The sequence below is a fragment of the Sus scrofa genome, chromosome 6, assembly GCF_054392235.1.
Source record: "Sus scrofa isolate SSC_HxYL_T2T_F1_AM1 chromosome 6, Sscrofa_HxYL_maternal_Yorkshire_Landrace_v2.0, whole genome shotgun sequence".
Lineage (NCBI taxonomy): Eukaryota > Metazoa > Chordata > Mammalia > Artiodactyla > Suidae > Sus > Sus scrofa.
In genome coordinates this window covers 46,414,844-46,442,288 of record NC_139388.1, presented here as the reverse complement: position 1 = coordinate 46,442,288, position 27,445 = coordinate 46,414,844, and the positions used below count along the sequence as shown (strand labels likewise).

Sequence of the window (27,445 nt, the reverse complement as noted above, 5' to 3'; positions counted from 1 at the left end):
CAGTCTTATTTTGATGATGATGGTGATAATATCCTGTATCTTCCACCTCTTTTTCTTACCATGTACACAATGTCTTAGGCCTGGTGCTTTAAATGTTATCTTATTTATCCACCTAATGTCTCTATAGGTAGATTATTAACCCTCTGTTTACAAAAACAGAAACCAAAGCTAGGAGTATATATATTGTTTAAAATCATATATGCCCGAGTTCCTGTCATGGTGCAGTGGAAATGAATCCAACTAGGAACCATGAGGTTGCAGGTTTGATCCCTGGCCTTGCTCAGTGGGTTAAGGATCCAGTGTTGCCATGAGCTGTGGTGTAGGTCACAGACGTGGCTCGGATCTGGTGTTGCTGTGGCTGTGGTGTAGGCCAGCAGCTGTAGCTCCAATATGACCCCTACCCTGGGAACCTCCATATGCTGTGGGTGTGGCCCTGAAAAGCAAAAGCAAAAAAAAAAAAAAAAAAAAAAATCATATATGCCCATTCCCTTTCTTCTCTTTGTGAGGCTTCAGTTACTCTAACAGGATAAAGTGAGATGTTCTAATATACATCTCAGGCTATTTCCTTTTTCATCTTATCTTCCTTTATGTTTTGATCTCCTGGTGTTTTCTTCTAACCAATCATCCAGTTGATCAATTCTCTCTTCAGCTGTGTCTAACTTGCTAGTTCATCCTTCATTGAGTACTTAATTTATTACAGTTCTCAATTCTAGTATTTACATTTTGTACTTTATTTTATAGTTTTCAGTTCACCTAAATTCTCCATCTTGTCACTTAATTTCTTGAATAAGCATAGTTATTTTGAAAGTCTGTGTTTTAAATTCCAATATCTAAGTAGACTGTGGCTCTGGTTCTAGTTAGTTTCAGTTTCAGTCTTGCTTTTTATTATTCCTAGTTATTTTTTTTAGGATATAAAAATTTTTTAATGACTTTTTTATTTTTTCCATTATAGCTGGTTTACAGTGTTCTGTCAGTTTTCTACTGTACGGCAAAGTGACCCAGTCACACATACATATATACATTCTTTTTCTCCCATTATCCTCCATCATACTCCATCATAAGTGACTAGATATAGTTCCCAGTGCTGTGTAGCAGGATCTCGTTTTTTATCTATTCCAAAGGCAACAGTTTGCATCTATTAACCCCAAATTCCCAGTCTATCCCACTCCCTCCCCCTCCCTCTTGGCCACAAGTCTGTTCTCCAAGTCCATGAGTTTCTGTGGAAAGGTTCATTTGTGCCATATATTAGATTCCAAGTGTGTGATACCATATGGTATTTGTCTTTCTCTTTCTGACTGACCTCACTTAGTATGGGGGTCTCTGATTCCATCCATGTTGCTGCAAATGACATTATTTTGTTCTTTTTAATGGCTGAGTAGTACTCTATTGTGCATATATGTACCACATCTTCTTAATCCATTCATTTGTCAGTGAACATTTAGGTTGTTTCCATGTCTTGGCTATTGTGAACATGCAATGAACATGTGGGTGCATGTGTCTTTTTCAAGGAAAGTTTTGTCTGGATATATGCCCAAGAGTGGGATTGCTGGGTCATATGGTAGTTCTATATTTAGTTTTATGAGGTACCTCCATAATTTTTTCCATAGTGGTTGGAGCAATTTACATTCCCACCAACAGTGTAGGAGGGTTCTCTTTTCTCCACATCCTCTCCAGCATTTGATACTTGTGGACTTATTAATGATGGCTATTCTGACTGGTGTGAGGTGGTATCTCATAGTAGTTTTGATTTGCATCTAATAATCGGTGCTGTTGAGCATTTTTTCATGTACTTGTTGGCCATCTGTATATCTTCTTTGAAGAAATACTATTCAGGTCTTTTGCCCATTTTTCAATTGGTTTTTTTTTTTTTTTTGAGAGTATGTAAAAAAATATAATTTGAGGCCATGAATAAGGTTATCATCCTCCATAGCAGGTTTATATTTGCTTTTGACAGAAAGTTAAGAGTCTTTAGGAGTTCCCATCATGGCTCAGTGGTTAACAAACCCGACTAGGAACCGTGAGTTTGAGGGTTTGATCCCTGGCCTTGCTCAGTGGGTTAAGGATCCGGTGTTGCCGTGAGCTGTGGTGTGGGTCGCAGACGAGGCTCGGATCCCGCGTTGCTGTGGCTGTGGCTACAGCTCTGGTTAGACCCCTAGCCCCGGAACTTCCGTATGCTGTGCGAGCGGCCCTAGAAAAGGCAAAAAGACACACACACACACACACAAAAAAAAACCCCAAAATTGATCCTTTAACTCCCTGAGCAAGGCAGGGCTGGAACCAGCATCCTCAAGTATACTAGTCAGATTCTTGACCCGCCAAGCCACAAGAGGAACTCCTTCATTAGTCTTTCTAAAAGACCCTGCATTTTTTTTTCAGGTGTGGGGAGTATATTTATTATTTCTACTATTTCCCCAGAGAACTGATTTCTGTTCTTGTAAATTTTCATCTTCCTAGTTTCCTGGTTTGTTAGTTTTGATTTCTCTTTTTCTCTATACAAAAAATTCCAACCTAGCTAACACTATATAAACTCATGGCCCATCTTGTTTCATCTATTCCCCAGAATTATTTTGATGTAAACCCTGTACATATAATTCCATCTGAAAATGAATATTTTCATTTTCAGATGGAATATATCTAGTCTAAAAGGACCTAAAAAAATAACAATGTTCATATCACACCTATATTTACAATTGTCTTTAATATCACCACTGTTCAAAGGATTCTATTACAGTAGAGTTGGGGGATAAGACCAGAGCCAAGTTCAAGCTGCCATCGCCCCGGACTCTTCCCAGCTGTAATGGCATGGCTTTCAAACTCTATCAACTCACAGTAAGAAAGGAAACTTATACTGAGCAAGGATATCTGCATGTATAACTGCACCAAATATTTCAAAAACCCTACTTCCGTTTACCACATTGTCTGTTCTCTCTCTTCCCTTTCCTTCTCTCCCCCTCCTCCCTCTCAACCAAAAAAATGTTGGTTGCTTCCCACTGAACTGATTTTACATTACAGCTGTTATCCGCACTTTGAAGAACAATCCTATAAAGCAAATGTCTCAATATTAAATTAAGTGAAAAGGTATGAGATGAGTTTCAGATACCTTTTCTGAAAGGAGGGGCAGGGAAATAGCATTTCATCTAACATGTGCCTGGTGTCACAGGTCAAACCATTACATGTTCCGTCCATTCATATCCTGAGTCTCTCACATATCTATATTGTTGGCCGTTCTTCATTTGCTAGAGCCCATTCTAGTGGAGTGTACTTAATAGCTTAAGTGTGAGTACTCTGAACTGTATTCTTATAAAGTCAGTACAGAATGTTTGAGATCCCACTGCCACTTTCTTATATTGGGAAGTATGTCTTCCTGACCATTTCTGCTTGCAATTTCTGTATCTTCTGTGTTGAACAACTTAATAGTCAAGCACATTTGTTATCTATACACACTTAGCAACAATGTGGACCACCACCCATTTTCCTGAGTTACTAAAGACAGAATTTAATCAAGAAGTAGAAGCAGGATGCAAACTATTACACTTAAAATGGATAAGCGGTGAGGTCCTACTGTACAGCACAGGGAACTGTGTCCCATCACTGGCGATAGACCACGATGCAAAATAACAGAAGAAAAAGAATGTATATATACGTATGAGTGGGTCACTTTGCCCTACAGCAGAAATTAACAGAACACTGTAAATCAACTACCTTAATTAAAAAAAAAAAAAAAAAAAAAAAAAGCAGAAACAATTCCAAAGGTCAAACCAGCAGCACAGCCACTTCTCTCTTTGAGGATAAATTCCACTTGCAGCCTTCTCTTTAGGAATCTTAACTATAGACTCGAGGTTCAAGTGAAGCAAATAACCAGCCATCAAACCAATTTCTGTGAAAAAATAAACTCCTTCAGCATTAACAAGTATAATTAAGACCTTGCCCCCATCCATCTTTAGTGACTCTACTTTATTTAGCACATATTTAGTAGACCTTAATAAGCCAGTTCCTTGGTTTTTGACCTTCAAAGAAATGAAAGACACCCGTCTTAACTTAAAAGAGCTTTATTTAGTACATAATCATACAGTTCAGTACAACAAATTATAAAGGTTCTTTGTAAGATCCATAGGATGGTAAGGACAGAAAATCAATTGCTGCAAGAAAGTATAAGCCACTTTCTCATCTCAAAAGCTTTCTTCCATGAACAGATAAGCACTCTCTTCTAGGCCAAAAGCTTGTCATACATAAAGGATCTGGGAGTAGTATATTGGCCAAGATATATGATCTTAGAACATTTTCCCTTCCTATTAATCCCAAGGTTTAAATGAAAATTTAAAAATGGAGTATTTTGGTTAATTCTGATAGGTTTGGGCCAAAGGTGAGCTAAAATTGGTACAAGGATCATGTGGAAAATCAGAAAAAACATTTTTAGTTAATTGTAAAGATGCAGACCAGATGAACTATCTACCTGTGTCCTTGCTGACAACACTCACCCAACACACACACACACACACACACACACACTTATCTAGTTGATCTCACAAAGGTCAAGAAAATCATCTTTAAATGGACAAACAAATGGCCTAAATAATACCTAATTATGCTCCTGGCTAATACATCTTAAATAAATCCCTATTTTTTTTAAGTCTGTAATAAAGCAATTGGAACCTTCTAACTCTAGGACAGTCTCTATTAGCCACTGTGATCAGTATCAGTAGTTGGTCATTTAAGGAAGTAAAGTGGGGAATCCTAACTTCAAATGTACATTCATCTGCTCATGTTTGATATAAAGCTTTTCCTTTGCATAAGGGTCTAATGACTGCAGTTCTATTCTTGCAGAAGTCATACCAATAATATGATGTGGTACATACATTACATTACACATACATTGGAATACCTCATGATCAGTCTAGATTTTTCAAAAGGTGAAATGAGTACTTAAATCTGTGAAGCAATCTAAGTTCAGAAATTTTCTTGAATTTTATGTTCTCCCAATATTTTACAATTTTCCTAAGCACACCTAATTTAAAAGCAGTTTTTTATCAGCAGCAACCTTTATCAGATTTTACCAAAGCATTCAAGGTAATTTTCGCAGGAATGACCCTTTCTTTTTAGGCCCAAATGTCCAGGGTTTCTGTTGAATTGTGTATTGACAACAGGAAGCAGGGCATGTGCAGAGAAGTCTGGTGCGAGCAGAGAACTCAAGGGAGGGACAGAGGTGTGTGGGAATGTCAGGGAGCAGCCCGGGAAGGCTGGCTGATGGGAGGGACGCTGTGAGTCGGGTAAATAAAGGTTAATTAAGAGCACTTGTTGTACTTAGAGGTGCTTCTGAATGCTAATGCTGAAGCAAAATCAAGTCGTTTTTCTGCCCACAAAATACAGCCATCATTGGCGGCTCTCACCAAATACTAGCACAGCCATTGAGGTCCGTGCGGCAGGCAGCTCAGGCCGCAGGTCACTTGCTTTGGCTTGGCAGAGAGCCAGAGGTCAGTTGCTTTTCCTCTCTTTCCTTCATACTCCACTTATTAGAAGGTCATAAAGGAGAATACTGACGCACACAAAAAAATATTTAACATGATTCGCTAAGAGATTTGGTCATTAGGAAATAACAATGCCTACCATACACGGTCACAGTGTTTTGGAAAGAGTGTATGCATGGATTCTATCTTGCAAGATTTTTTTGGCACTTTGTATTTTACACCAATGACAGGACACGATGTTTTGGCAAAAAGTGGTACCTAAACTATGAAAAAATGATTACTGTGATGTCATTAATGCAGTGATGATGAGCATAAAAATTTACGTATGTTTCTTGTATATTGAAACTCCAAATACCCAAACCCTCAGATTAATGCATATGGGTATATTTAAAATAAATTGAAATATATCTGAGAATAGAGGGTTTTTAAAAACATAACTAGATGATCTAACATGTTGTACCTTACATGTGCTTGGTTTCAGTTAGAGTAAGGCACTCACTGAGGGATGGGCTGACTCGTGCTGTCAGCTACAACAGGCATGCATCATTACTGGCTTAATTAAAGGTTGAGCGCTGATTAAAATGTTTTACTACTGTATTATCCTAAACTGCAGTGGTCTCCAACCTTATTAAGGGATATAAGAAAAATATAATTCAGGAGTTTCAGCTGCAATTTAATAACCTAGCTACTGTGAATCTTTTATTTAATAAGTTTCAATAAAAGCCAAGTAGCCTTGAATCCAACACAACAGTGTAAAAGTTCTTTCAGAGTACTACTTAATAAGTAGTAGCTGAATATAAAATCATTTGACATGATACATACCCATCTTCGGGCCTACAGTAATTTACTTCAGTGTAACTGCAAGGAGAAACAGGTAAGTCATTTTCAAATGGCACCAACAGAGGTGAAAGTTAATTTCATTAGCCATCTTGATTCAATTAAATACACAAGATGCTTTTATCAGCAACTTTTACATGTCCCCATCATTAGAAATTAATTATAAAAGCAATTATAAAATTTTTTTGAGCAGGTACAAGGTGTACATAATCCTCTTTGCTGTTTATAAATAAGCAATGACTTAGAGGCACTTGGTTACCTTTGAGTAAGAAAAAGAATAACCCACCAGGGCCCTCATGGTAAGATTGGAGACCACATATCAAACTTGGTATGAAAATGCTCTCTGCCAAAAATATTGTATTAGTGAGTTAGTTAAGATACAACATTTAAAAAATAGTAATAAGACTTTGCAAGTTCTAGGCTGTAAAAAATACAAAGGCTAAAAACAAAAAGTTTACAAAACTTTGCAAACTCAGTAAATTTGAATGAGTAAGAAATAAAGAAAAATTCTCTTGATGCAGGATAGGTTAAATAGTATCAACAGGTTTTAAAATAACAACACTAAACAGTAACACATTCTACACTCTGCTGCTTTAAGGACTTACAATCTGGACCTTGTAACACTCTTCTGTGTCCAGCATTGAAACATGCATGCACATGCACGTGTACACACACACACACAAAGACACATACTACTGACATGCTACACACTGCATTTCAGACAGAACACAACCAAAAAATTTTAGATACATACAAAGACCTAACATGATTTTTTTTTTCAAATTATTAAAAGCATGATGGTCGGAAAAGATTATAAAATTTTTAGGCGAAACAGGACAATAAAGAGCTTTTTAAAAAGCCACCAGTTGGTCTTCCCTAGTGAAATAATATTAAATAGTTTGATGATGCAGCCCCTCAATTCGATCTAACTACAGCTATCTTAAGTCAATTAAAAATCAGAAGTATTTCCAATCCTGAACAGGCTCTGGATTTCCAACATGATAGGCAGCTGTTCAGGCTACATGTGGGACACTTACTGTCCTTCCCACAACAAAATTCTAGATCGCTTTCGAAAGTTAAACACACTTAAGCCAGAGAACATTAACACAACAAGACAAAAAAAAAGACGTACGTCTGTATAAGCTACTTTCAAAGATGGTCACGCTTGTGTAAACATTTGTAGACTTCATCATATCACAGCTTTAAGGTACGGGCTATCTAATTACAAATGAAACGCTATCTAGCGAGTTTCATTACGATAGTTTCACGTATCAAAAATAGAAATTGGATGGGAAGCTCTGTTACTTGTTTCTGGATAGCTTGTAAACATGGAATGTTTTGTTCTGAAACACTCTAGTGAAGTATGCTGTGTAGGGGGGCAGGTTTCTTTTTATCTCTTCGCAGAAGCGAGGGTGGCCTGCAAGTTTCAAATCCGGGTCATTCTCTCCTGGGCCATCCATCATCTAAGGCCAAAACAAAACCACACACAGTTTGGAAAGAAAACAACAGAAGGAGGAATGGGTATTGGGTTTCTTAAGAATGCTACGTGAGTGACCTTGAATTGAATGACTTCAAGGTCAATGGCTGCCCGGAGACCTTCCGGTCCATCCCTTGCCCCTTCAGAAGGGTACGTCCAGGCTGAAGAGGAGAGGGCAATGTTCCCCTTTAAATGGCCAGGCCAGATCTCAGTCTCCTTGTTCTGGGGAACACACGACACCAGTCCTCCCATAAAAATGAAATACAGAGGGAGTTCCCGTCATGGTGCAGTGGTTAATGAATCCAACTAGGAACCGTGAGGTTGCGGGTTTGGTCCCTGGCCCTGCTCAGTGGGTTAAGGATTCAGCGTTGCCGTGAGCTGTGGTGTAGGTCGCAGACGCGGCTTGGATCCCGTGTTGCTGTGGCTGTGGTGTAGGCTGGTGGCTACCGCTCCGATTGGACCCCTAGCCTGGGAACCTCCATATGCCAAGGGAGCGGCCCTAGAAAAGGCAAAAAGACAAAAAAAAAAATAAATAAATAAGAAAGAAATACAGAGAAGAACTACTATGACCAGAGAGAGTTCTTCAACTCATTTGATGGCCTCATTCGAAAAAGGTACACACACAAAGCAAAAGTGAAGTGCATGTACTGGATCTGTACCTCCTCCAAATTCAAGACAGTGAGGAACAGTTATTTTCCTTGGGTAAAAATCAAGTCTCATGTTCTTTTTCCCCTCAGCTTTACTGAAGCATGACTGACAAATAAAACTGTATGAGTTTAGGGCGCAGAGTCTGCTGGTCGGATACACACACACGGCGAATGATTACGTCCATCCGCTCACCGGTGCCTTCCTACTGGTCAAAGGGGACAGGCCTGCACGTCCACGACAAGTGAGTCCCGGGCTCTGACAGACGGCGTGGTGACGGGTTTAGAACACTGTATTCCACACATGGGATCTGCTAAGAGACTAGATCTTAAGCGTTCAGAATCTCAAAGTCTAGTCAGCTTTTTTTTGGTTTAAAGACATAGACTAGGTGTATCATTTTCCCTGCTTCATTTTAGAAATATCTGTCAGCGTTTATGCCAGTAGTTACAACACATACCACCTCCAAAAGGTGACAATCTTCTGCTTGCTCTATTTGAGACGTGGCATAGCTCCCCAAACAATTTCCTCAGCGGGGGGAAAGGAGAAATAGCGTGTTTTCCTGCTCTGGCGTGTGAGACGCGCTGTAGAAAGCCATGTCTGTGCAGGCGCGCCAGTGGACCAAGAGGGCCGGCCCAGGAGGGAGTGTGGGGAGGGGAGTGGGTTCCCAGCACCAAGACTGGGAGGGGGAGGGGGGCCCCTCCGCACCCCGCCATCATAGCTATGCCTACAAGCCAAAAGGAAGCTTAGGAGCAGCGGTTTTTAAAAGGATGAGTTTTAAAATTTACTTTAAACTTTAAAAAGTGGTGTTTTTTGTTTTGTTTTATTTTTGTCTTTTCTTGGGCCGCTCTCTTGCCATATGGAGGTTCCCAGGGAAGGGGTCGAATTGGAGCTGTAGCCACCGGCCTACACCAAAGCCACAGCAATGTGGGATCCAAGCAGCGTCTGCGACCTACCCCAGAGCTCACGGCCACGCTGGATCCTTAACCCACTGAGCAGGGCCAGGGATCAAACCCGCAACCTCATGGTTCCTAGTCAGATTCGTTAACCACTGACCCACAACAGGAACTCCTAAAAAGTTTTAAATAAATTTTACGCCCGTGCCTCATAACACAGTCCAGCCAAAGACAGTGCTGCTGTGTTTGCTGTCAAGTTGGGAACTACCGCTCCCCTCCCATTTCTCTCGTGGGCAAGTCACTGATGTGCCAAGGTAGGGTCCTGCAGAGTGCAAGGGACTGGAATGCTTGATCTGGAATGTAACTCTGCAGATACAAAGCTATTCACATGCCTTCCGACTCACTCAGGAATGCTCTCCCCCACAGGAGACGCCCCACACGTGGACATGTGGCAGGACCGAGCTTACGTGGCCGTTGGCGACATCCAGCAGGTCCCGCAACCGGCAGCCCCTGCGGTGCCTGCGCTCGTAGCAGATGCTGTCTTCCAGGATCACGTAGTCGGTGCCAAAGGACCTTAGGAGGGCGTGTACTTCCTCTGGAGGCCTCTTTGCGTATATCTGATAAACCTTCAAAATTAGGAGATAAAAAATGGAATATAGCAAATGCTGCTCAACTGTCAGGAAGTTCGTCAAGGACCATCTATTGACGTCGCCTCCCACGGGAGTTGAATCTGATCATAGAGACTTCGCTGCACTTTGGGCCTGGTAAGCCAAGTACCCTTTATTCCTCTAGTAACCCGGGGCCATCTGGAACACTTGGGCCAACTGAAAGAATCCCCATTTTAGCAAGAATCTTAGTTCAGATGACTTTCATATAAAAAATGGGTACTCAGTAAAAATCATCTGCTTTTAGTTTAAATCTCACCCCCCCAAATACTTAACAATTTTTCAGCTATCAAGATTAAGAAGTGACTGATAGAAAACATTAAAAAGTTTGGTAGGAGTTACCCTGTGGTGCAGTGGATTAAAAATCTGACCGCAGCAGCTTGGGTTGCTGTGGAGGCAGGAATTCAACCCCCAGCCCCATGCAGTGGCTTAGAGGATCCTCTGTTGCCACAGCTGTGGCTTGGATTCAATCCCTGGCCTGGGAACGTCCATGTGCCAAGTTTGAAATCACTGTTAGGACTAAGACAGGTACCCTTCTGTACTCCTGACTGGAATGTAAATTGGTATAATTCAGACAGATGTAATAATTCTACCTCAATGACAAATGCCCTTGCCCTGTGACTCAGCAGTTTTACTCTAAGAGTCTGATGTACAGATACACACTTTGTACCCGTGCAGAGTGATGAATATACAGATTTATCATCTGGAACATTGTTTATGTAATTGCAGAAGAAAGGGAAACAACCTAAATGGTTAAACAGAATTTGCTAATCTGCATAATAAAATACTATGCAGCTTTAAAAATAACAAGGAAGCTGTTGATATCCAATACAGAATGATCTCCATAGAATGAAATATTAAGTGTCAAAAAAAGCAAGATGTAGTATGTTAGTTCTTTTGTAAAAAGTGGGACAAGAACATGAATGTGTGTGTGTATGTGCGTGTGTGTACATAAAATTTCCTGGTTAACATTATTTGCCTCCTGGGAGTGAAACCAATAGCTGGAAGACAGGAGTGGGATGGAGCCATTTCACTGTGTACCCTTTTGTATGTTCTGAACTTTGAACTGTGTGGCTAGGTCACGTATTCTCCCCCCCCACCAAAATGGTCCATGAGAAATGTGACTCCTCTACTCCTTTTCCTTCTCTCTCCAGTTCAAAGCTCTGAGGGCTCTGTCCTCAGATGCTCTTTCTGTACATCTCAAGGCACTGTCCTCTCAGTTACTTTGCTAGCCCAGAGGATCATAAGGCCTAAACAGCACGCCTTCACGAGATGGGGGGGCGCCAAGGTCAGACGCCGGGGACAGCCCTGTGCGCGCCCCTCCACCTTGCCCTTACAGAGCCTCCACGCAGCAGGAACCCAACTTTCCCAAATGTGAGCCCGGAGGGACCCTCACCGCTCTGGTTCGCTCTCTCAGGCTGTTGTCCTCGTAGTGCGGGTGGTTGGTTAAGGTCCTTCCCGTGCACAGCTTGACGCCAGCCAGCAACTGCATGCTCCCGGCAAACACAGCCTTTCTTGGCGTGTTAGAGCTAAAAGATGTTTAGAGTCTGCATTAAGCCCACAGCTACCCTTCCACAAAGACAGTCATGACACTCTCAAGATCACCCAGCGATGTAGGTGTGATCTGCTGTTGACAATGATTAGGAAGCTTCCAATTTTCTGTTTTGATGGGTTTACTCTTGAAATGCATTGTCTTAGGATGTGGGTATCTTCTATGTCTTCTAGGCTAAAACCTACAATGCTCTCCTGCTCTTGTTCCAGAGGGTCCAATTCTAACAAGAGAGGCCTCAGCAGACTGCCAGTGCTTTGGTATGAAACAACTAAAGGGCTGCCTAGAGTAAAACAAATTATAAAGCTAGGAACTGCAGCTGGTCATGAGTCAGTTCCAAAGGTTTTTGGTTAAAACAAAGAAGATGATAGGTATCACTAAAAATTATTGTTCAGAAAAAAAAACTAGTAAAAACAAAAGAACATGAAAAGAAGATTCTGAAATAGCAAATAGCTTCTTACTAAATATGAAGATGTACAACACTTCTGATGGAGACGCAGAGGCATTTTATGTATTCTTTTCCTTTAGTCCTGATTATGAAAGATTGCCTGCATCGTAAGGAGTATGGGGCATTCAGATATTAAATTATGATCTTGCCTGCCATCCACCACCACACTGTGGTTCTCTGCCTCCCCATGGGGTGTGAGGGGCAGGGACGGAGGGCCAAGGAAAGGCTTCCTGATTGCAGTGAAAGCATTTCTCTTTTGCCCCCTGGGAAAAAAGATTCCTAGTAGTTGATTTCATTTCCTTCCTTTTTTTTAAAAACCTGGAAGCCACCTGCAAATCAACAAGGTGTCCTTTTATTACGAAGCACTTCAGAGCCCTTCAGTATGGATAGTGCTCAATACAGAATGTCCCCGAGGCCCCCTAAGAATACCGCAAGAAACGCCTATTGTTCGTGTGTTGAGAAAGGAGTCTGTGGCTGCTGGGGAAGTTAACATGATGGAGATTGTTTTGGGAGGAAGTCTAACTGAAATCGTTAGAAGTCAGCATACTCTGCAGCAAAAGCCCGAGCAGGCTGTTCTCGATGGTTCTGGAGCTCAGGGCACGACCTGCTCTGGTGCTCAAGCTTCTATTCAAACACGCCACGAGGATGTTCTGCTTACTCCAATTTAACGTTAAGATTACAGCGTGAATGCCATCCAACAAAGGCCTTAGCACGTCTACAAGCAAGGCAGCCTATGGTTTAAGCCGAAACATTTACAAATAATTTACTTTTGAAAAATGCAAGACTTTTCTAACATGGACACTCTCATTCACTTGCATTCCGATTAAGTTCTCTTAAGGGAGGAGAAAAGTGGAGAGAAATTAGAATGAGCACACAAAGAAAGATACACAATGTGCACCCTCTCCTATTCCTGCTGGAGCCCAGCAGGAGAAAGCTGCAAGTGAGTGTGGCTGTGCTTCACAGGATGTCACCATTCTGACAACCAGATCCAGGAACACAAGCATGAGCAGATGTCTGCTGTGTCCCCCTGGACCAGCAAGTCACAGGGAATTCATGGTCAGGGAAATAGGAGGGTTTACATGAAGAGGTGACGGTGCACAGAGCTCCTTAGTGAAACGTTTTCACAAAACTTCAGTTGAATTCAATACTTACTAACTGCTGAGTCTGTGCCATCTACATCGTGCTGCCTCATTCACAGTCCCCCGTAATTGCTAAAGAGAGTAACGACTGGACGGGGAAATCAAAGATGCCGTCATTTCTCCAAACCAGTCTTCTTCCCTCTGTAGAATCGTAACTGGCACAAACCATTCCACTGCAATACGTTATACAGAACCATCAGGAATGAATGCCACCATGTGGCTGTCCTTGGATCCTCTGGACCAAAGAGATCTGCTGCATGCAGGGCGACGATGAGCCTGGTCTCCAGGTCTGGCAAAGCATGAGGCAGAGGCAAGAGGAATGGGGAGAGAAAACCACCCTGGTCTGTACGCTCTTACTGCCTGAGAGCACCAGAGTGGTCTTCTCCACGAACAACAGATCCAGCAGCCCAGCTGACAGTATCCATTCAAATCTCTAGACTGTCTCAGCATCATCACTTTTGAATACATAACAGGATTCAGCATCGGGGGATCTGATCTGGCACAATTAGAGGGCTGGTTCTAATTGTGCAGAGACAGATGACTGGCCTGTTATCTATTCCTGGCTAACGACCAAGCTTCCGTCCTCCTTCCCAGACTGTAATTAGCACACTTAAAACAGGGGTTAAAATGTCAAAACTCCTAAACTGCTTGCTGGCGAGTTATAAGGTTATTCTGCATTCAGCTGAAAGTTGTTACTGAGGAACTGCTATGTGCTGGGCTGGCAAATGTGGCACGCCCTGTCTTCATGAAGCTTACCAGCTAATCCAGCCAGACTCAGCTCACTACCAGCAAACACTTCAAAACCAACCTGTCATTAGTCCACCACACACTGACACATGATTTCCGTACGCCTGTGGCTATGCTGGAAACGAAACACATCAGACATAGTACAATCAGGGTCAATCCTGCCTCTCTCTTCTGCAACCTCTAAAAGCACCTGCTGTCCCCTGTCACTTGGGGGAGGCGGGGGGCACGGTCCCCAGGGCGGCAGCAGCCATCACCAGGCCAGCAAGTCATGTCACATGACTACCTAGAGGAGGTGAGGAAAAAAATAGAATAAAACTCCTTCAGTTGCGATAAGGGTTAATGTTTGGCCTCAGGAGTAAAGAGTCAGAAAGTGTATAAGAAATATAACCCCTCTCGACTGCTCATGCTTCAACCCTCTGGATTCTTAACAGTCTTTTGCTAAGGTCCTTGGTTTTACTTTAAAGTAGCAAAACACAAGCACCCTAATGCCTATAAAATGGATATAAGATTTGTTTGAAAACAACTGACTTTCAAGCATAGTAGAGATACTGTTTATTTACTTGATTCTGTTTGACTTGGTTTTAAATGCTAGCCCTACGGTAAATCTGAGCTATGTCGTTGCTCCCTTAAACACTGACATTTGCCCGTAAAGCAAATGCAAACGTAAAATAAATGAGCAAAGTGAAGTGGGGGGAAAAAAATCACACATTTTCTAAACTTTAAAAACCTAAATTTGTGGCATTTTACATTTTCTGTAGAAAACTCAGCAAGTAAAAAAAGGGCTTCTTTGTCCTTAAATGACAATGGGCAGGATGACAGACGTAATGATGGCTCTTCTTCCTGCACAGATACTTCTGCTGACACAGTCTGTGGTCTGTGTCTAAAATAGCTCGTGTGCGCTTAACCACTGAATGGCACTTCTCTATTAGAGAAAAACAAAGCAATTTTTACCAATGTTTGAACAAATGATGTATAAAATGAAAGAATAATTTGTTTTTATAGCTCTCTGCCAAGCTCCGCAGCAGGCTGCCCAACCTGCAAACAATTTCTTCTGTAAGAAATGTCACTAAATAATGACAAGGACTCACAGGTCAAACGGATTTACATTATATAATTTAAATGTCATTCCAGGAAGACCTGATGGCATTTTGAACAAATAATCTCATTTATTTTTGAAGCTCTAAGCTTCAACAAGTTAATTACTGTTGAACTAATGGGTAAACTGAGCATTATAACGTGCGAACATGTGCTTTATCTACGCTTCAAAAATTTATAGAATTGTGCAAATGCTCCAAAATGAGGCATTAAATATAAAAGAGGCTTATGAGCATTTAAGGTCTGAACTTAACCTACATCGTATTTAAAATATACGGTAATTTTTCTGCTTTGATTAAATGTGAAGGAGGTTTGGTCCGTTTTCTCAGGCCCATTGAGAAAATACTGCACAAGCAGGCTTCTTGACTGGAAAGAGGCTATTTCTAGTGAAAATCTCCTAAAGCCAAGTAGTTGAAACGTCACACCTCAAAACAGTCAGAGCTATAGTCTCTCTTAATTATTACAAAGAAGTGTTTCAGGAACCACAAATGAAACACTCCAAGGACTCAAGGGAACGAGGTATCAACGACCAACTGCTGTGACATTTGGCCTTGCTGAAGTAAACTGTGCTTTCTAATCACACATAAAATCGATACAAGTACCAGCCTGGGTTTTGCTGAGAGAGATACCAGAAAGTAAAAAAACAGAAACAAAACATCATCAGCTAAAGGGGTTACTGTGAACATCCGCATTTAAATCTGGTGCAAAGGCAGGCACACTGCAGCTCAGTACACCATGGAAGGCAGGCCGCCAGCCCCCGGAACACCCAGGCCAGGGCGTGGAAGGCACGCGGAGGGATGGCGCCCCTGTTCCCACATGGAAGACTCCGTGGCCTGGCTGCCACAACGTCCCCTGGCTGCCTAAAGGGGAATTTAATCTCCAAGCACCAAGCATCAAGCACCAGCAGCGAGCACGCCTTGGAGACTGGGAGATGGCAGAAGCTTCTTCCTGACGCTTTACACAAGAGCTGCCCTGTGCCAAAATGGAGAGTCGCTTGCATCCCCTAGAGCTTTTGCGGGTCACTGTCTCCTGTCCCGGAGGACAGGCAGCTGTCCTGTAAGGGAAGCTGTGCCCCTGCCCCAACAGATGCTGTCACAACCACCCTGGCAGAGGACAGATGTGTGTCTCACTTGGGCTGCGTGAGAATGGAAGCCGGCAGGATGGAGAGCAGGCAGCCCTCACTGACGGTGCAAGTGGGCACCACGGGGCTGGCTCCTGCCTTCGGGGGCTTCAAACAGACTTTCCAATACCTTCTATGTATTCTCAGGCCACAGCCTCTTCCCCAGCACGGCTCAAACCTACTAATAAAGCAGCAGAGTGACAGCAGAAGGCCATATTTTTACCTTTTAAAAAAAGGAGAAATCAGGGCAGGTTAAAAGAATAATAAGTGCTTTCACTTGTGTTTGGAACTGAAGCCTACAGACCAGAGCTGATTTAAATGTTGATTTAAACAGAGAGATTTTGTGTCTAAACAGACCCTATTTTGGCATACATTCATCATCACTTAAGCTTATTTCACAAACATGCCTAGCAGCTATTTTTGCAAAAACAACAATTTGGATTTGAAGACTTTGAAGGGAAAACAGGCAAGATGAGATCACAATGGAACCAATTTGGGGGAACAATACAAATCCTTCAGTTGCTGAGGATTTTTAAAAAGTGAAAAGAGCAAGTCTCCATACGGGGAGAAGAGCCCTTAGTAAGAGGAGATTGTGAGAACAAAGACCACTTCCCCCAGTGGGAGAAATAACAGACTAACACACTGTCTGCGTCACACCTGGGGTAAGCGTGCGTCCATGACTTTTCAGGACCAGAAATGTTACTTTCAATAACTTTTGGTGAGCAAAATGCATGAGAATGAAGGCATTACACTACATACAACCAGTTGACACAACCAAAGAAAGCTGGGGCTCTGCTAGAATAAACTTTTAATGACGCTACAATGAATTCTTAAAAGACTGGGGGGCCGTGGGGGGATGTTCTTAATGAGCCAAGTGGATCCAGAAGATCTGCCACCTTTGCGACTCCACCAGGGTGAGTGCCCTTCCACTATTCATATCGATGGTGCAATTTAAAAAGAGAAAATATCAGCCTCACCTTCAGAAGCACACGTCAAAAATTTCTAGTTGACTATACCTAATGCAAAAGTAATTAGCTTTTCTTCATATGAATGACCTTCTTTTTCCCTTACGCAAATAAAAACTGAAGGAATTATTTACGCTGCAATTGTCTGCCATGATTTAAAGTGAAATAAATAAAGACGAAGCACTGCTTCATACTCTCAGCTCTGGAAATCATACTCACTGCATCTAGTCAAACCCAGTCCAACACAGGGGCCACAGCCACATATGTATTTTTGGTATAAATCTATAAAATCCATGTATTGTCCCCAAGAGACCTAAGCTCTCAAACATTTACCATCTCTTAATACACAAGCTGTACTGGTTAGTAAACATTAGTCATGAGAGAGTGCCAATACGGCTACTAAAATTCCAAGTGATGAAGACAACACAGCCGATCCTTTCAGAAGATGTCACACAAGATTTGCAGCATCTATTTACGTGTGAATCACTACGCGGCTGCTTTTTGGATAGAAAATAGGGCAATACAGTATCACAGGACACAGGAATGCTGCTCTGGGTGGCAAAGTTTATTTTTGCTGGCGGGAGGCAGGTTTCATTAACAGTGCTTTGAAGGACACCAATCTCATGCTGATGCCGAATGCTGAGGCAAAGCCAACAACAGTGCAGGCAAAAATAAAAACCCATCTAATGTGAAATCACTGTCAGCTTCAGAGAGGAAAAGTTCTGGTTTTCATGTTTCAAATTTTCTCTAGGCCTAAGCTTAGGCAGGATGTTTGGTTAAAACAGAGTCTGCCCTGAGCCAGGTGGACTCTAATTAACTGGAGTTTACAGCATAATTTAAAAATGATTAATAAGAAAAGAGTATTTTATGTGTCAGTATTAATAGAAAATTTGAATGGTATTAAACCAAAAGAAATGATAAAGATAAAAGTGGACACAGAACGTAAACTTTTGTTCCATGGTTGTCACTGGTTTGAAACGCCTCCTCTGATTCTGTTTCCCTCTCCATACTGGTATTTTCCCTTCTTCATGGGACTGTGGTTAGAAAGCGTTTTTCTCAATGGAAAGCAATTCTTTTCAAATACAGAGTTTTAAAGAAAAACTAGAGAATGAATGCATCTTCATAATTAGATTCAAAAACCAAAAACCAAAAAAAAACAATAAACCAAAAACTTAATGATGTCCACAGTGACTCTTAAAAGATACTTTAAATTTGAAAGGTTAAAAAAAAAAAAAAATCCTCTTACTTAATCCAGTTCATCAGCTCCACTGTATCTGGATCATAGAATTCTCTCAACTCGGAGAGTTCATCCATCATTCCTGGCCAGAACTGAAATTAAAAACAAAACAAAACCAAAACCAAAATCCATCCCCACACCCACAACTATCACTAAGATTAGAGGGAAAAAGGAGAAACTGCACATAACTGGTGAACTAAATAAGCATGGCAACTGGAACGTGAGAACTGTTTTACCTCTGCAGTCAGCCCTCCTGGTATGAGTGAGATGACGTCTGAGAAAAGTCTCCAAAATTATTTTGACCTGGAGCTAATTAGGACTAGAGGTGTGGTGAACTTTTATTTTACACTAATAAAGATGCTGTTGAATGCGTTGTTAATATGCAGTACAATATCGATTTGGATATGACAGGAATAGCCCCCACGAGAAGGTTCACAGGCTATGAGAAAAATGTGACTGACTTTATGTAATTTGTCTTTAAGTGTAGGATGTTCCCTATAGAAGGCAACACCATTTTAGAGCTGCAGACATGCTTTGGAATAGGGACTCTCATTTCACCCTCGCAGTCAAGTAGAAGACATCATCCCCATAGCTATTTCTTTTTCTTTTTTTTTTTTTGTCCTTTGAGGGCGGCACCCTGAGGCATGTGGAGGTTCCCAGGCTAGGGGTTGAATCAGAGCTGTAGCCTCTGGCCTATACCATGGCCAGCAAGGCAGGATCCAAGCCATGTCTGCAGCCTACACCACAGCTCATGGCAATGCTGGATCCTTAACCCACTGAGTGAGGCCAGGGATTGAACCTGAGTCCTCATGGATACTAGTCAGGTTCGTTAACTTCTGAGCCACAATGGGAACTCTGGCTATTTCTTTTTCATTGTACTTGTATGGAGACCTTGGCTCTGAGAGAGATCCTGACTGTATCAGGCCTCAACAGGAAATCTGACTAAATCCAGCCCTCTTTCCACTGTGTGACATGCTGATGATACTGTGTGCACTACAATTCTGGACCAGTGGTTTGACAACGACTACGACAATTACAGGTACAAGGGGAGAGACGAATATTTGAAAGCAGGACTTCCCAAGAAAATCTGGTACACCTGAGTATTATATTTATGCCACTGGGGCCTCCCACTCAACTTGAGTTACCTAAGTTATGCAGACAGAACGTAAAAACTACACTCTGAATCCACTGCTTTTCTAATACAACGTGTCTTTTTAATTCAACAATTGTTAATTGTTTCATCAGATGGCATTTGGCTCAAGAGACTTGATCATCTAAATATATACCAAGGAGTTCCCACCATGGCACAGTGGGTTAAGAATCCAACCACGGCGAGGAGTTAAAAGGATCTGGTGTAGCCATGGCTGTAGCATAGGTCACAGCTGTAGCTCAGAGTCTGTCTGGGGCCCGGGAATTTTCATATGCTACATGTACAGCCATAAAACTAAAAAAAAAAAAAAAAAGCTCAGGTGAACTGCAGAACTCATTTCCTACAGAATGGAATAGGAGCCCCGTGACAATGTTACAAGAACAATCTTTTTATTTAAGAACCACTTGCTAGAACCAAAGTGGCACCTGACTGGTATAGGGCTATGGTTTTTAGCCCATTCATTCTCTTGTTCTGTTATCTCATCTTTGGCCATTTTTACTACTCATTCATATTCTGTCTCCTGGGTGGGCGAATCAGGAAAATTGCCGCTGATGGAAAAGCAAGTGTCAGCACTGCTAGTTCTAGGTTTCAAAGGAAATGCAGAAAAAATTACTGATTAACTGATACCTTTGTAAGATTTCAATTACTCATTATCCTTTTTTTTTTTTTTTTTTTTTTTTTTTTTTTGTCTTTCTAGGGCCGCACCTGTGGCATATGGAGGTTCCCAGGATAGGGGTCCAATTGGAGCTATAGCTGCCGGCCTACACCTGCACCACAGCTCACGGCAACACCGGATCCTTAACCTACTGAGCAAGGCCAGGGATCAAACCCACAACCTCATGGTTCCTAGTCGGATTCGTTAACCACTAAGCCACGACGGGGGCTTCAATTATTCATTATCCTTATTAATTTTGATAATTATTTTTTTGGCCATGCCCATGCATGGCATATGGACTAGGGATCAAACCCGTGCCCCACAGCCACCTGAGGTGCTGCCCTGACAACACGGGATCCTTAACCCACTGCGCTACAAGAACGCCTTTATAATTATTTTGTTATTGTATTCTATTGAATACTAACTTTTAAATGATATGTTTAAATTATTTTGGTATAAAACATATTTTGAATTCAAAATTCAATGGATATTAAATATTTTTCCAGGCCCTTTTTAGGGCCGCACACACAGTGGAATCAGAGCTGTAGTGCTGGCCTACACCAGAGCAACAGCAATGCCAGATCTGAGCCTCATCTGTGACCTACACCACAGCTCACGGCAACGCTGGATCCTTAACCCACTGAGCGAGGCCAGGGTTCAAATACATGTCCTCATGGATCCTAGTTGGGTTCATTAACTACTGAGACATGACAGGAACTCCTATTTTTCTAGTTTGAAAGTTGCTATTGTTAATTCTGAAAGTGTTAAAATCTAGTGATGTAGTCTTATGGTAAACGCTTTTGTTTTGTTTCTTTAAATTTATTTACTTTTAATTTAATAAATTTTATTACATTTATAGTTGTACATGAGTAAACTCTTTAAACAATGTGAAAACAAATGCTGAATTAACTAATTGCTGTCCCTAAATGATCAGCAGTAGTTTCTATGAGATTGCAGGTATCCCAATAAGTTAATCAACATGATGGCAATAATTTTATTAAACTCTTGATTTTAGAATGGAGACTAGAACTCAGGAACAAGACAAGGATGTCTGCTCTCGCCACTACTCTTGAACATAGTTTTGGAAATCCTAGCCACAGCAATCAGAGAAGTAAAAGAAATAAAAGGAATCCAAATTGGAAAGGAAGAAGTAAAACCATCACTATTTGCAGATGACATGATACTATACCTAGAGAATCCTAAAGACTCTACCAGAAAACTGTTAGAGCTCATCCATGAATTTGGCAAAGTCTCAGGATACAAATTTAATACACAGAATTCAACAGCATTTCTATACACTAACAATGAAAGATCAGAAAGAGAAATTAGGGAAGCAATCCCGTTTACCATCGCATCCAAAAGAATAAAATACCTAGGAGTAAACCTACCTAAAGAGACAAAAGACTTGTACTCTGAAAACTGTAAGACACTGATGAAAGAAATCAAAGATGACACAAATAGATGGAAAGACATACCCCATGCTCTTGGATTGGAAGAGTTAATATTATCAAAATGACTGTACTACCCAAGGCAATCCCTATCAAATTACCAAAGACATTTTTCACAGAACTCGAACAAAATATTTTAAAGTTTGTTTGCAAGCACAAAAGACCCAGAATAGCCAAAAACATCCTGAAAAAGAAAAATGGAGCTGGAGGAATCAGGCTCCCGGACTTCTGACTATACTACAAGGCAACAATCATCAAAAACGTATGGTACTGGCACAAAGACAGAAATAGAGATCAGTGGAACAGGACAGAAAGCCCAGAATTGAACCCACGCACCTACAGCCAACTCATCTATGACAAAGGATGCAAGAATACACAATGGAGAAAGGACAGCTTGTTCAATAAGTGGTGCTGGAAAACTGGACAGCCACATGGAAAAGAATGAAATTAGAACACTCCCTGACACCATACACAAAAATAGACTCCAAATGGATTAAAGACCTAGATATAAGACCAGACACTATAAAACTCTCAGAGGAAAACATAGGCCAAACACTCTCTGACGTAAACCACAGCAACATCTTCTCAGATCCACCTCTTAGAGTCATGACAGTAAAAACAAAAATAGACAAATGGGACCTAATCAAACTCAAAAGTTTCTGCACAGCAAAGGAAACCCTAAACAAAACGAAAAGACAACCCACAGAGCAGGAGATAATCTTTACAAATGAATCAACTGACAAGGGATTCATCTCCAAAATTTATAAACACCTCCTGCAGCTCCATACCAAAAAAACAACCCCATCAAAAAAGGGGCAGAAGACCTAAACAGACAGTTCTCCAAAGAAGACATACAGATGGCCAAAAAACACATGAAAAGATGTTCAACATCACTCATTCTTAGAGAACTGCAGATCAAAACCCACTATGAGGTACCACCTTACACCAGCCAGAAGGGCCATCATCCAAAAGTCTACAAACAAGAAGTAAGTGCTGGAGAGGGTGTGGAGAAAAAGGAACCCTATTACATACACTGTTGGTGGGATTGTAAATTGGTGCAACCACTGTGGAACGCAGTATGGAGATGCCTCAGAAAATTAAACATAGAACTACCATTTGATCCCACCCCTGGGCATCTATCCAGAGAAAACCATGACTCGCAAAGACACATGTACTCCAGTGTTCATTGCAGCACTGTATACAATGGCCAAGACATGGAAACAACCTAAATGTCCATTGACAGAGGAGTGGATCAAGAAGACATACCCAATGGAATATTACTCAGCCATTAAAAGGAACAAAGTAATGGCATTTTTAACAACATGGATGAACCTAGAAATTATCATGCTGAGTCAAGTCAGTCAATGAGACATCAACATCAAATGCCTTCACTGACATGTGGAATCTGAAAAAAGGATAGACTGAACTTCTTTGCAGAACAGATGCTGACTCACAGACTTTGAAAAACTTATGGTTTCCAAAGGAGACAGTTCAGGGGATGGGGGGGATGCGCTGGGGTTGTGGGATGGAAATCCTATAAAACTGGATTGTAAAGATTATTGTACAACTATAAATGTAATAAATTCATTGAGTAATAAAAATAAAAAGAAATAGAATGGAGACTAGTACATACTTTTCCTGTTTAATCAGAATTATCTTAAAGAGACATATAGCAAAACAGGTATTATGAGCAAGCAAATTTGAAATCCTCATTACAAATGCTGTGTAAATGACTTAAAACGAGCTTTGAAACATGAGTTCATATTACCTACAGATAAATGTGTTCAATAGTTGGGAAATATTTAGTTTCAGGGTAACCCCTAATATGCATAAGATCTTTATTTGTGATTTTAAATTTTTACAAGTTTTGAGAAGCTAAAATGTCTAAACTATTTTATTTTATTTTATTTTGTCTTTTTGCTATTTCTTTGGGCCGCTCTCGTGGCATATGGAGGTTCCCAGGCTAAGGGTCAAATCGGAGCTGTAGCCACTGGCCTATGCCAGAGCCACAGCAATGTGGGATCCGAGCCACGTCTGCAACCTACACCACAGCTCACGGCAACGCCGGATCCTTAACCCACTGAGCAAGGACAGGGATCGAACCCGCAACCTCATGGTTCCTAGTTGGATTCATTAACCACTGCGCCACGATGGGAACTCCCTAAACTATTTTATATAGTGAAAGCTAGATGCATTAGGACTGAGAGAGGCGACGCCACCTGTCTTTGGAAGGATTCTGCAGAATTACTACTAAGTCCCTTACTCAGGGTCCATCTACAAAGATGTCTTGAGGAAGTGATGGACTTTTCCAGTGCTGTCACTGGCTCTCCTGTAGCAAAGCTTCTCAGGGGTGAGGGGAGAGATTCTACCCCACTTGCAGGAGACATTTTACAATGTCTGAAAACACTTGGATTGTCATGACTAGAGGTTGGTGCTACTGGCATCTAGTGGGAAGAAGGTAAAAGCATCTTATGATGCACAGGACTGGCCCTAAGACAAAGAATTATCCAGCCAAAATGTCCATGGTGCCGCTGTTGAGAAGCCCTGTTCTGAGCAGGGATTCCTCAGGTTTGATGGTGCAGCAGCACCACCTGGAGGGCTGGTTATAACAAGAATCGCTGGACCCCCTCCCAGAGCCTCGGATTCAGTAGGTCTGGAGTGGGACCCAAACGCCTGCATTTCTACAAGTTCACAGGTTATGCTGATGCTGCCGGTTTATTTCTTCTATAATGTCCTTCCTCAATTTCATCAAGAACAAGAGACCTAAGTATTGGCCCTAAAAAACAATAGGAATTCCCATTGTGGCTCAGTGGTTAATGAACCCAACTAGTATCCATGTGGATGCAGGTTCGATCCCTGGCCTTACTCAGTGGGTTAAGGATCTGGTGTTGCTGTGAGGTGTGGTACAGGTCAGAGACACAGCTTGGATCTCGCGTTGCTGTGGCTGTGGCACAGGCCAGCAGGTGCAGCTCCAATTCGACCCCTAGCTTGGGAACTTCTATTATGCCACAGGTGTGGCCCTAAAAAGACAAAAAAAAAAAAAAAAAAAAAAAAATTCAAATAAATAGCTGAGACATAAGGAACTTGGCCTACATGCAGAGACAGTGGGAAAAGACTGTTACAGTGTGTGTCTGTGTCTTTAGTGGTGAGACAGAACGATGATGAGCAGCATCTTTTCTGTGAGAAGAATCAACGTGTGAAGATAAGTGACCTCATTCATCATTAAACATGTACCCTGTTTAATTCTTAGTTGCTACTTTCCAGATGTTTAAGAAGTTTTATTTATCTGTACTAAAGCAATAAAATTCCTAGAGGCAGGATGGCAGAGGCGATCTATTTCTGTTTTCTAGTACTGGGAGCTGGCCCAGTGGTCTGCCCCTAACAAATGTTCTGATAGACAGGAACATGAAAGAACATCCTTTTTTGAAATATTTACAACAGAATTGCCCGACACAGTGATTATCAAACACTTCTTTTAGCCTAAAGCCTTTGTTTCAAATAAAATTTTACATGAAAACATATGCCAATAAATCCAAAAGCTGAGCTGCAGTAGCTGATCCTCTCTGTGGCTGAGTTCCCGACAACACCTCACCCCCTGGCCTGCTTTTAGCCACCCTCCCAAATCAGCGGCTATATACATGGTGCAGTCTGAAAGCTACTGTTCTTACTTATATCAAAATTTGAAAAAAAAATCTAATCTCAAAAAATATGTAATTCTTTTTTTTTTTTTTTTTAAAGAGAGGGTGAGAGTTCAATTGGATAAGATAATCCAGGCCACTTGTCCAGGTAACAATTCAAGCCTCTAAATCTGAAAGATGTGATTTAAAAAAAAAAAAATCACTGTCTCTCATGTGGAGGGGTCTCAGAATTGAAGCACAGTTAATGTTATTTCAGAAATTAGCCAACTGAGAATATGAAGAACTTCATAATTCCCTATTGAAACTGAAGGAGAGGTGACAAGGAGAACCTTACACTACACTTGTTTATATGTGCCCAGCCCTCCTACAAAGAAGATTTTAAGCACTGAATAAATGTAGGTTAAAGTAAGATGCAGTTTAAGATTCTTACTCTAATAAGAAGGAGGTAACAGGAAAAGCTAATTTTTCTCCTTTATTCACTTCAAAATAGGCCTGAAAACAACTTTATTTTCAGAATTTGCATCAGTTGAATAGTATAAGTCAAAACCAAGATTAATTAGAATGATTAAATTGTAGTATTTGGCTATAGTGTTTTTACTTGTTAAATCCTACTTTGGGAAATAGATCATTTTTCCTGTCAATGCTAATTGCCATAAGAAGAAGCTAAGGAGACATTTATAACCTCTGTAAACTACCCTGTTTGTCAATGATACACAAAGTACACTGAGTCAAAGCAACTATTCTGCTAAATAGAATTCAAAGGCAAGAATGAGGACAATCAGTCTTACCTTATAGCACAGATACAGCAGTATTAGTATCGGTATTGAATATCGCATTATACATATCTATTTAAGAAAGACATTATTTAGATTATAAGTATTTGGAATACTTTTGCTTTACATTTTTGCTTTGTAAACATAAGATTTTTTTTTGAAACAACAAAAATATAATTCAATGGAGCCTGAGTCTCCAATACACAAAACAACTGAGTCATTCATAAGACACTTGTGGTTTCTACCATATTGCCCCCTAGTGAATTCACAGGGCAGAACAACCCAGAACTGCACTAACGGGCTATTAATCACTCCCATACACTTATTAGTAATTACGTTTGTATTATATATCATAATAATAACTAATAATAATAATAATAGTGTTAACTCTGGATAATGGGATTACTGATGATTTTTAATTTTTCTTTTTGTGTTTTTCAGTATTTCCAAATTCTGTATAATGAACTTATGGTCTGGGAAAAAAAATGCTTTAGAAAATAAAGCTAAAATTAAAAATATTATTTATTTTAAAATAACTCCTTATAAAATCATAATGTATCAACTATGAAGCTTTAGCTTTAATTTTATATCCATTTTATCAAACTGATGCATGGGCTACTGAAAAAAAAAACCAAATTGATATGAAAGAAATACTAAAAATCATAAAGATCAAATGGGAAAAGGGAGAGCACTGACCCTCTTTGGGTTATAAAGATGGATCAACTTCAGAAGTAACTCCCATATTTCAGGGCTGCATAAGCCAAATGATGCAAAGACACACATGTGTGATGTCCAGAGGTACTTCATTCTGTAAAAACAGAAACAGGAAAAAGTCAACAGTGCTAGCTGTGCAGAAACCTGGAGTCTGAAATGGTTGTAAAGGCAGCTCTGTTTGCTGTGACGGTAAAATCTCACTGAAACTATGCAGAAACCATCTGCTAAGGGGTTAGGTATTCATGCCATTGTCTTTTGAGAACTATCATACAAATACAAATAGAACTATATTGATAATCAGGAAAAAACTGGTTATAAATAATATTTGATACTGGGAGAAGACAGTAAATAAGGACATTTTTATGGGAACCATAATCATTAATGAAGACGACCGTCAGTTCATCACATTGCTAAATTACGTCAGGTAAAGAGGGGTCAAACAAAAACACACAAACGCATAAGACAAAGATACCTCATGGTACTCAATGCCAAGAATCCAAACAGAATGGTATGTATTAAGTTGTAGGCAGTTTCTGGTTTCAGGCCGATTGAGGACTTTCCTATTTTACCCATGGATTGCTGATTTGTAGAATCACTGGATGAAATAAGCACATATACAAAATTAAAGCTGAGTATCTTATTTTAATTTAGTCAAAACTTTTTTTAAAGAAGAAGATACAAGAAATCTATGCTTTCATATGCTTAGAAATGTATTATTTACCTAAGATAATCAGCTCTGATCAATTCTGAATTTGTTTATGAGGCTAAAAGTGTCGCAATATAAA

General features: G+C 40.7%; 1 protein-coding gene and 1 long non-coding RNA gene across 41 annotated transcripts in view; one reads left to right on the top strand and one right to left on the bottom strand.

Annotated features, from left to right (window-relative positions):
• Positions 1-27,445, top strand: part of LOC110260976 (uncharacterized) — a 108,355-nt gene that overhangs the window by 62,549 nt on the left and 18,361 nt on the right. For 2 of the 9 annotated variants that reach the window (XR_014806039.1, XR_014806045.1), the window contains 3 exons: positions 8,517-8,668; positions 9,744-10,081; positions 11,708-11,791. This is a non-coding gene — a long non-coding RNA (uncharacterized LOC110260976). Of the gene's footprint in view, positions 1-8,516; positions 8,669-9,743; positions 10,082-11,707; positions 17,175-21,102; positions 23,158-27,445 lie in introns of those variants that run through there. The other 7 variants (XR_014806038.1, XR_014806041.1, XR_014806042.1 and 4 more) reach the window with 6 other exon arrangements.
• Positions 4,034-27,445, bottom strand: part of DPY19L3 (dpy-19 like C-mannosyltransferase 3) — a 79,316-nt gene continuing 55,904 nt past the window's right edge. For 31 of the 32 annotated variants that reach the window (XM_084960373.1, XM_084960392.1, XM_021094266.2 and 28 more), the window contains 7 exons: positions 27,133-27,255; positions 26,643-26,754; positions 25,962-26,018; positions 18,292-18,374; positions 11,379-11,511; positions 9,785-9,943; positions 4,034-7,765 (listed from right to left, as the gene is read on the bottom strand). In XM_084960373.1, the coding sequence (XP_084816499.1) occupies positions 7,604-7,765; positions 9,785-9,943; positions 11,379-11,511; positions 18,292-18,374; positions 25,962-26,018; positions 26,643-26,754; positions 27,133-27,255 (829 nt within the window). In that variant the 3' untranslated portion in view covers positions 4,034-7,603. Of the gene's footprint in view, positions 7,766-9,784; positions 9,944-11,378; positions 11,512-18,291; positions 18,375-25,961; positions 26,019-26,642; positions 26,755-27,132; positions 27,256-27,445 lie in introns of those variants that run through there. The other variant, XR_014805996.1, reaches the window with a different exon arrangement.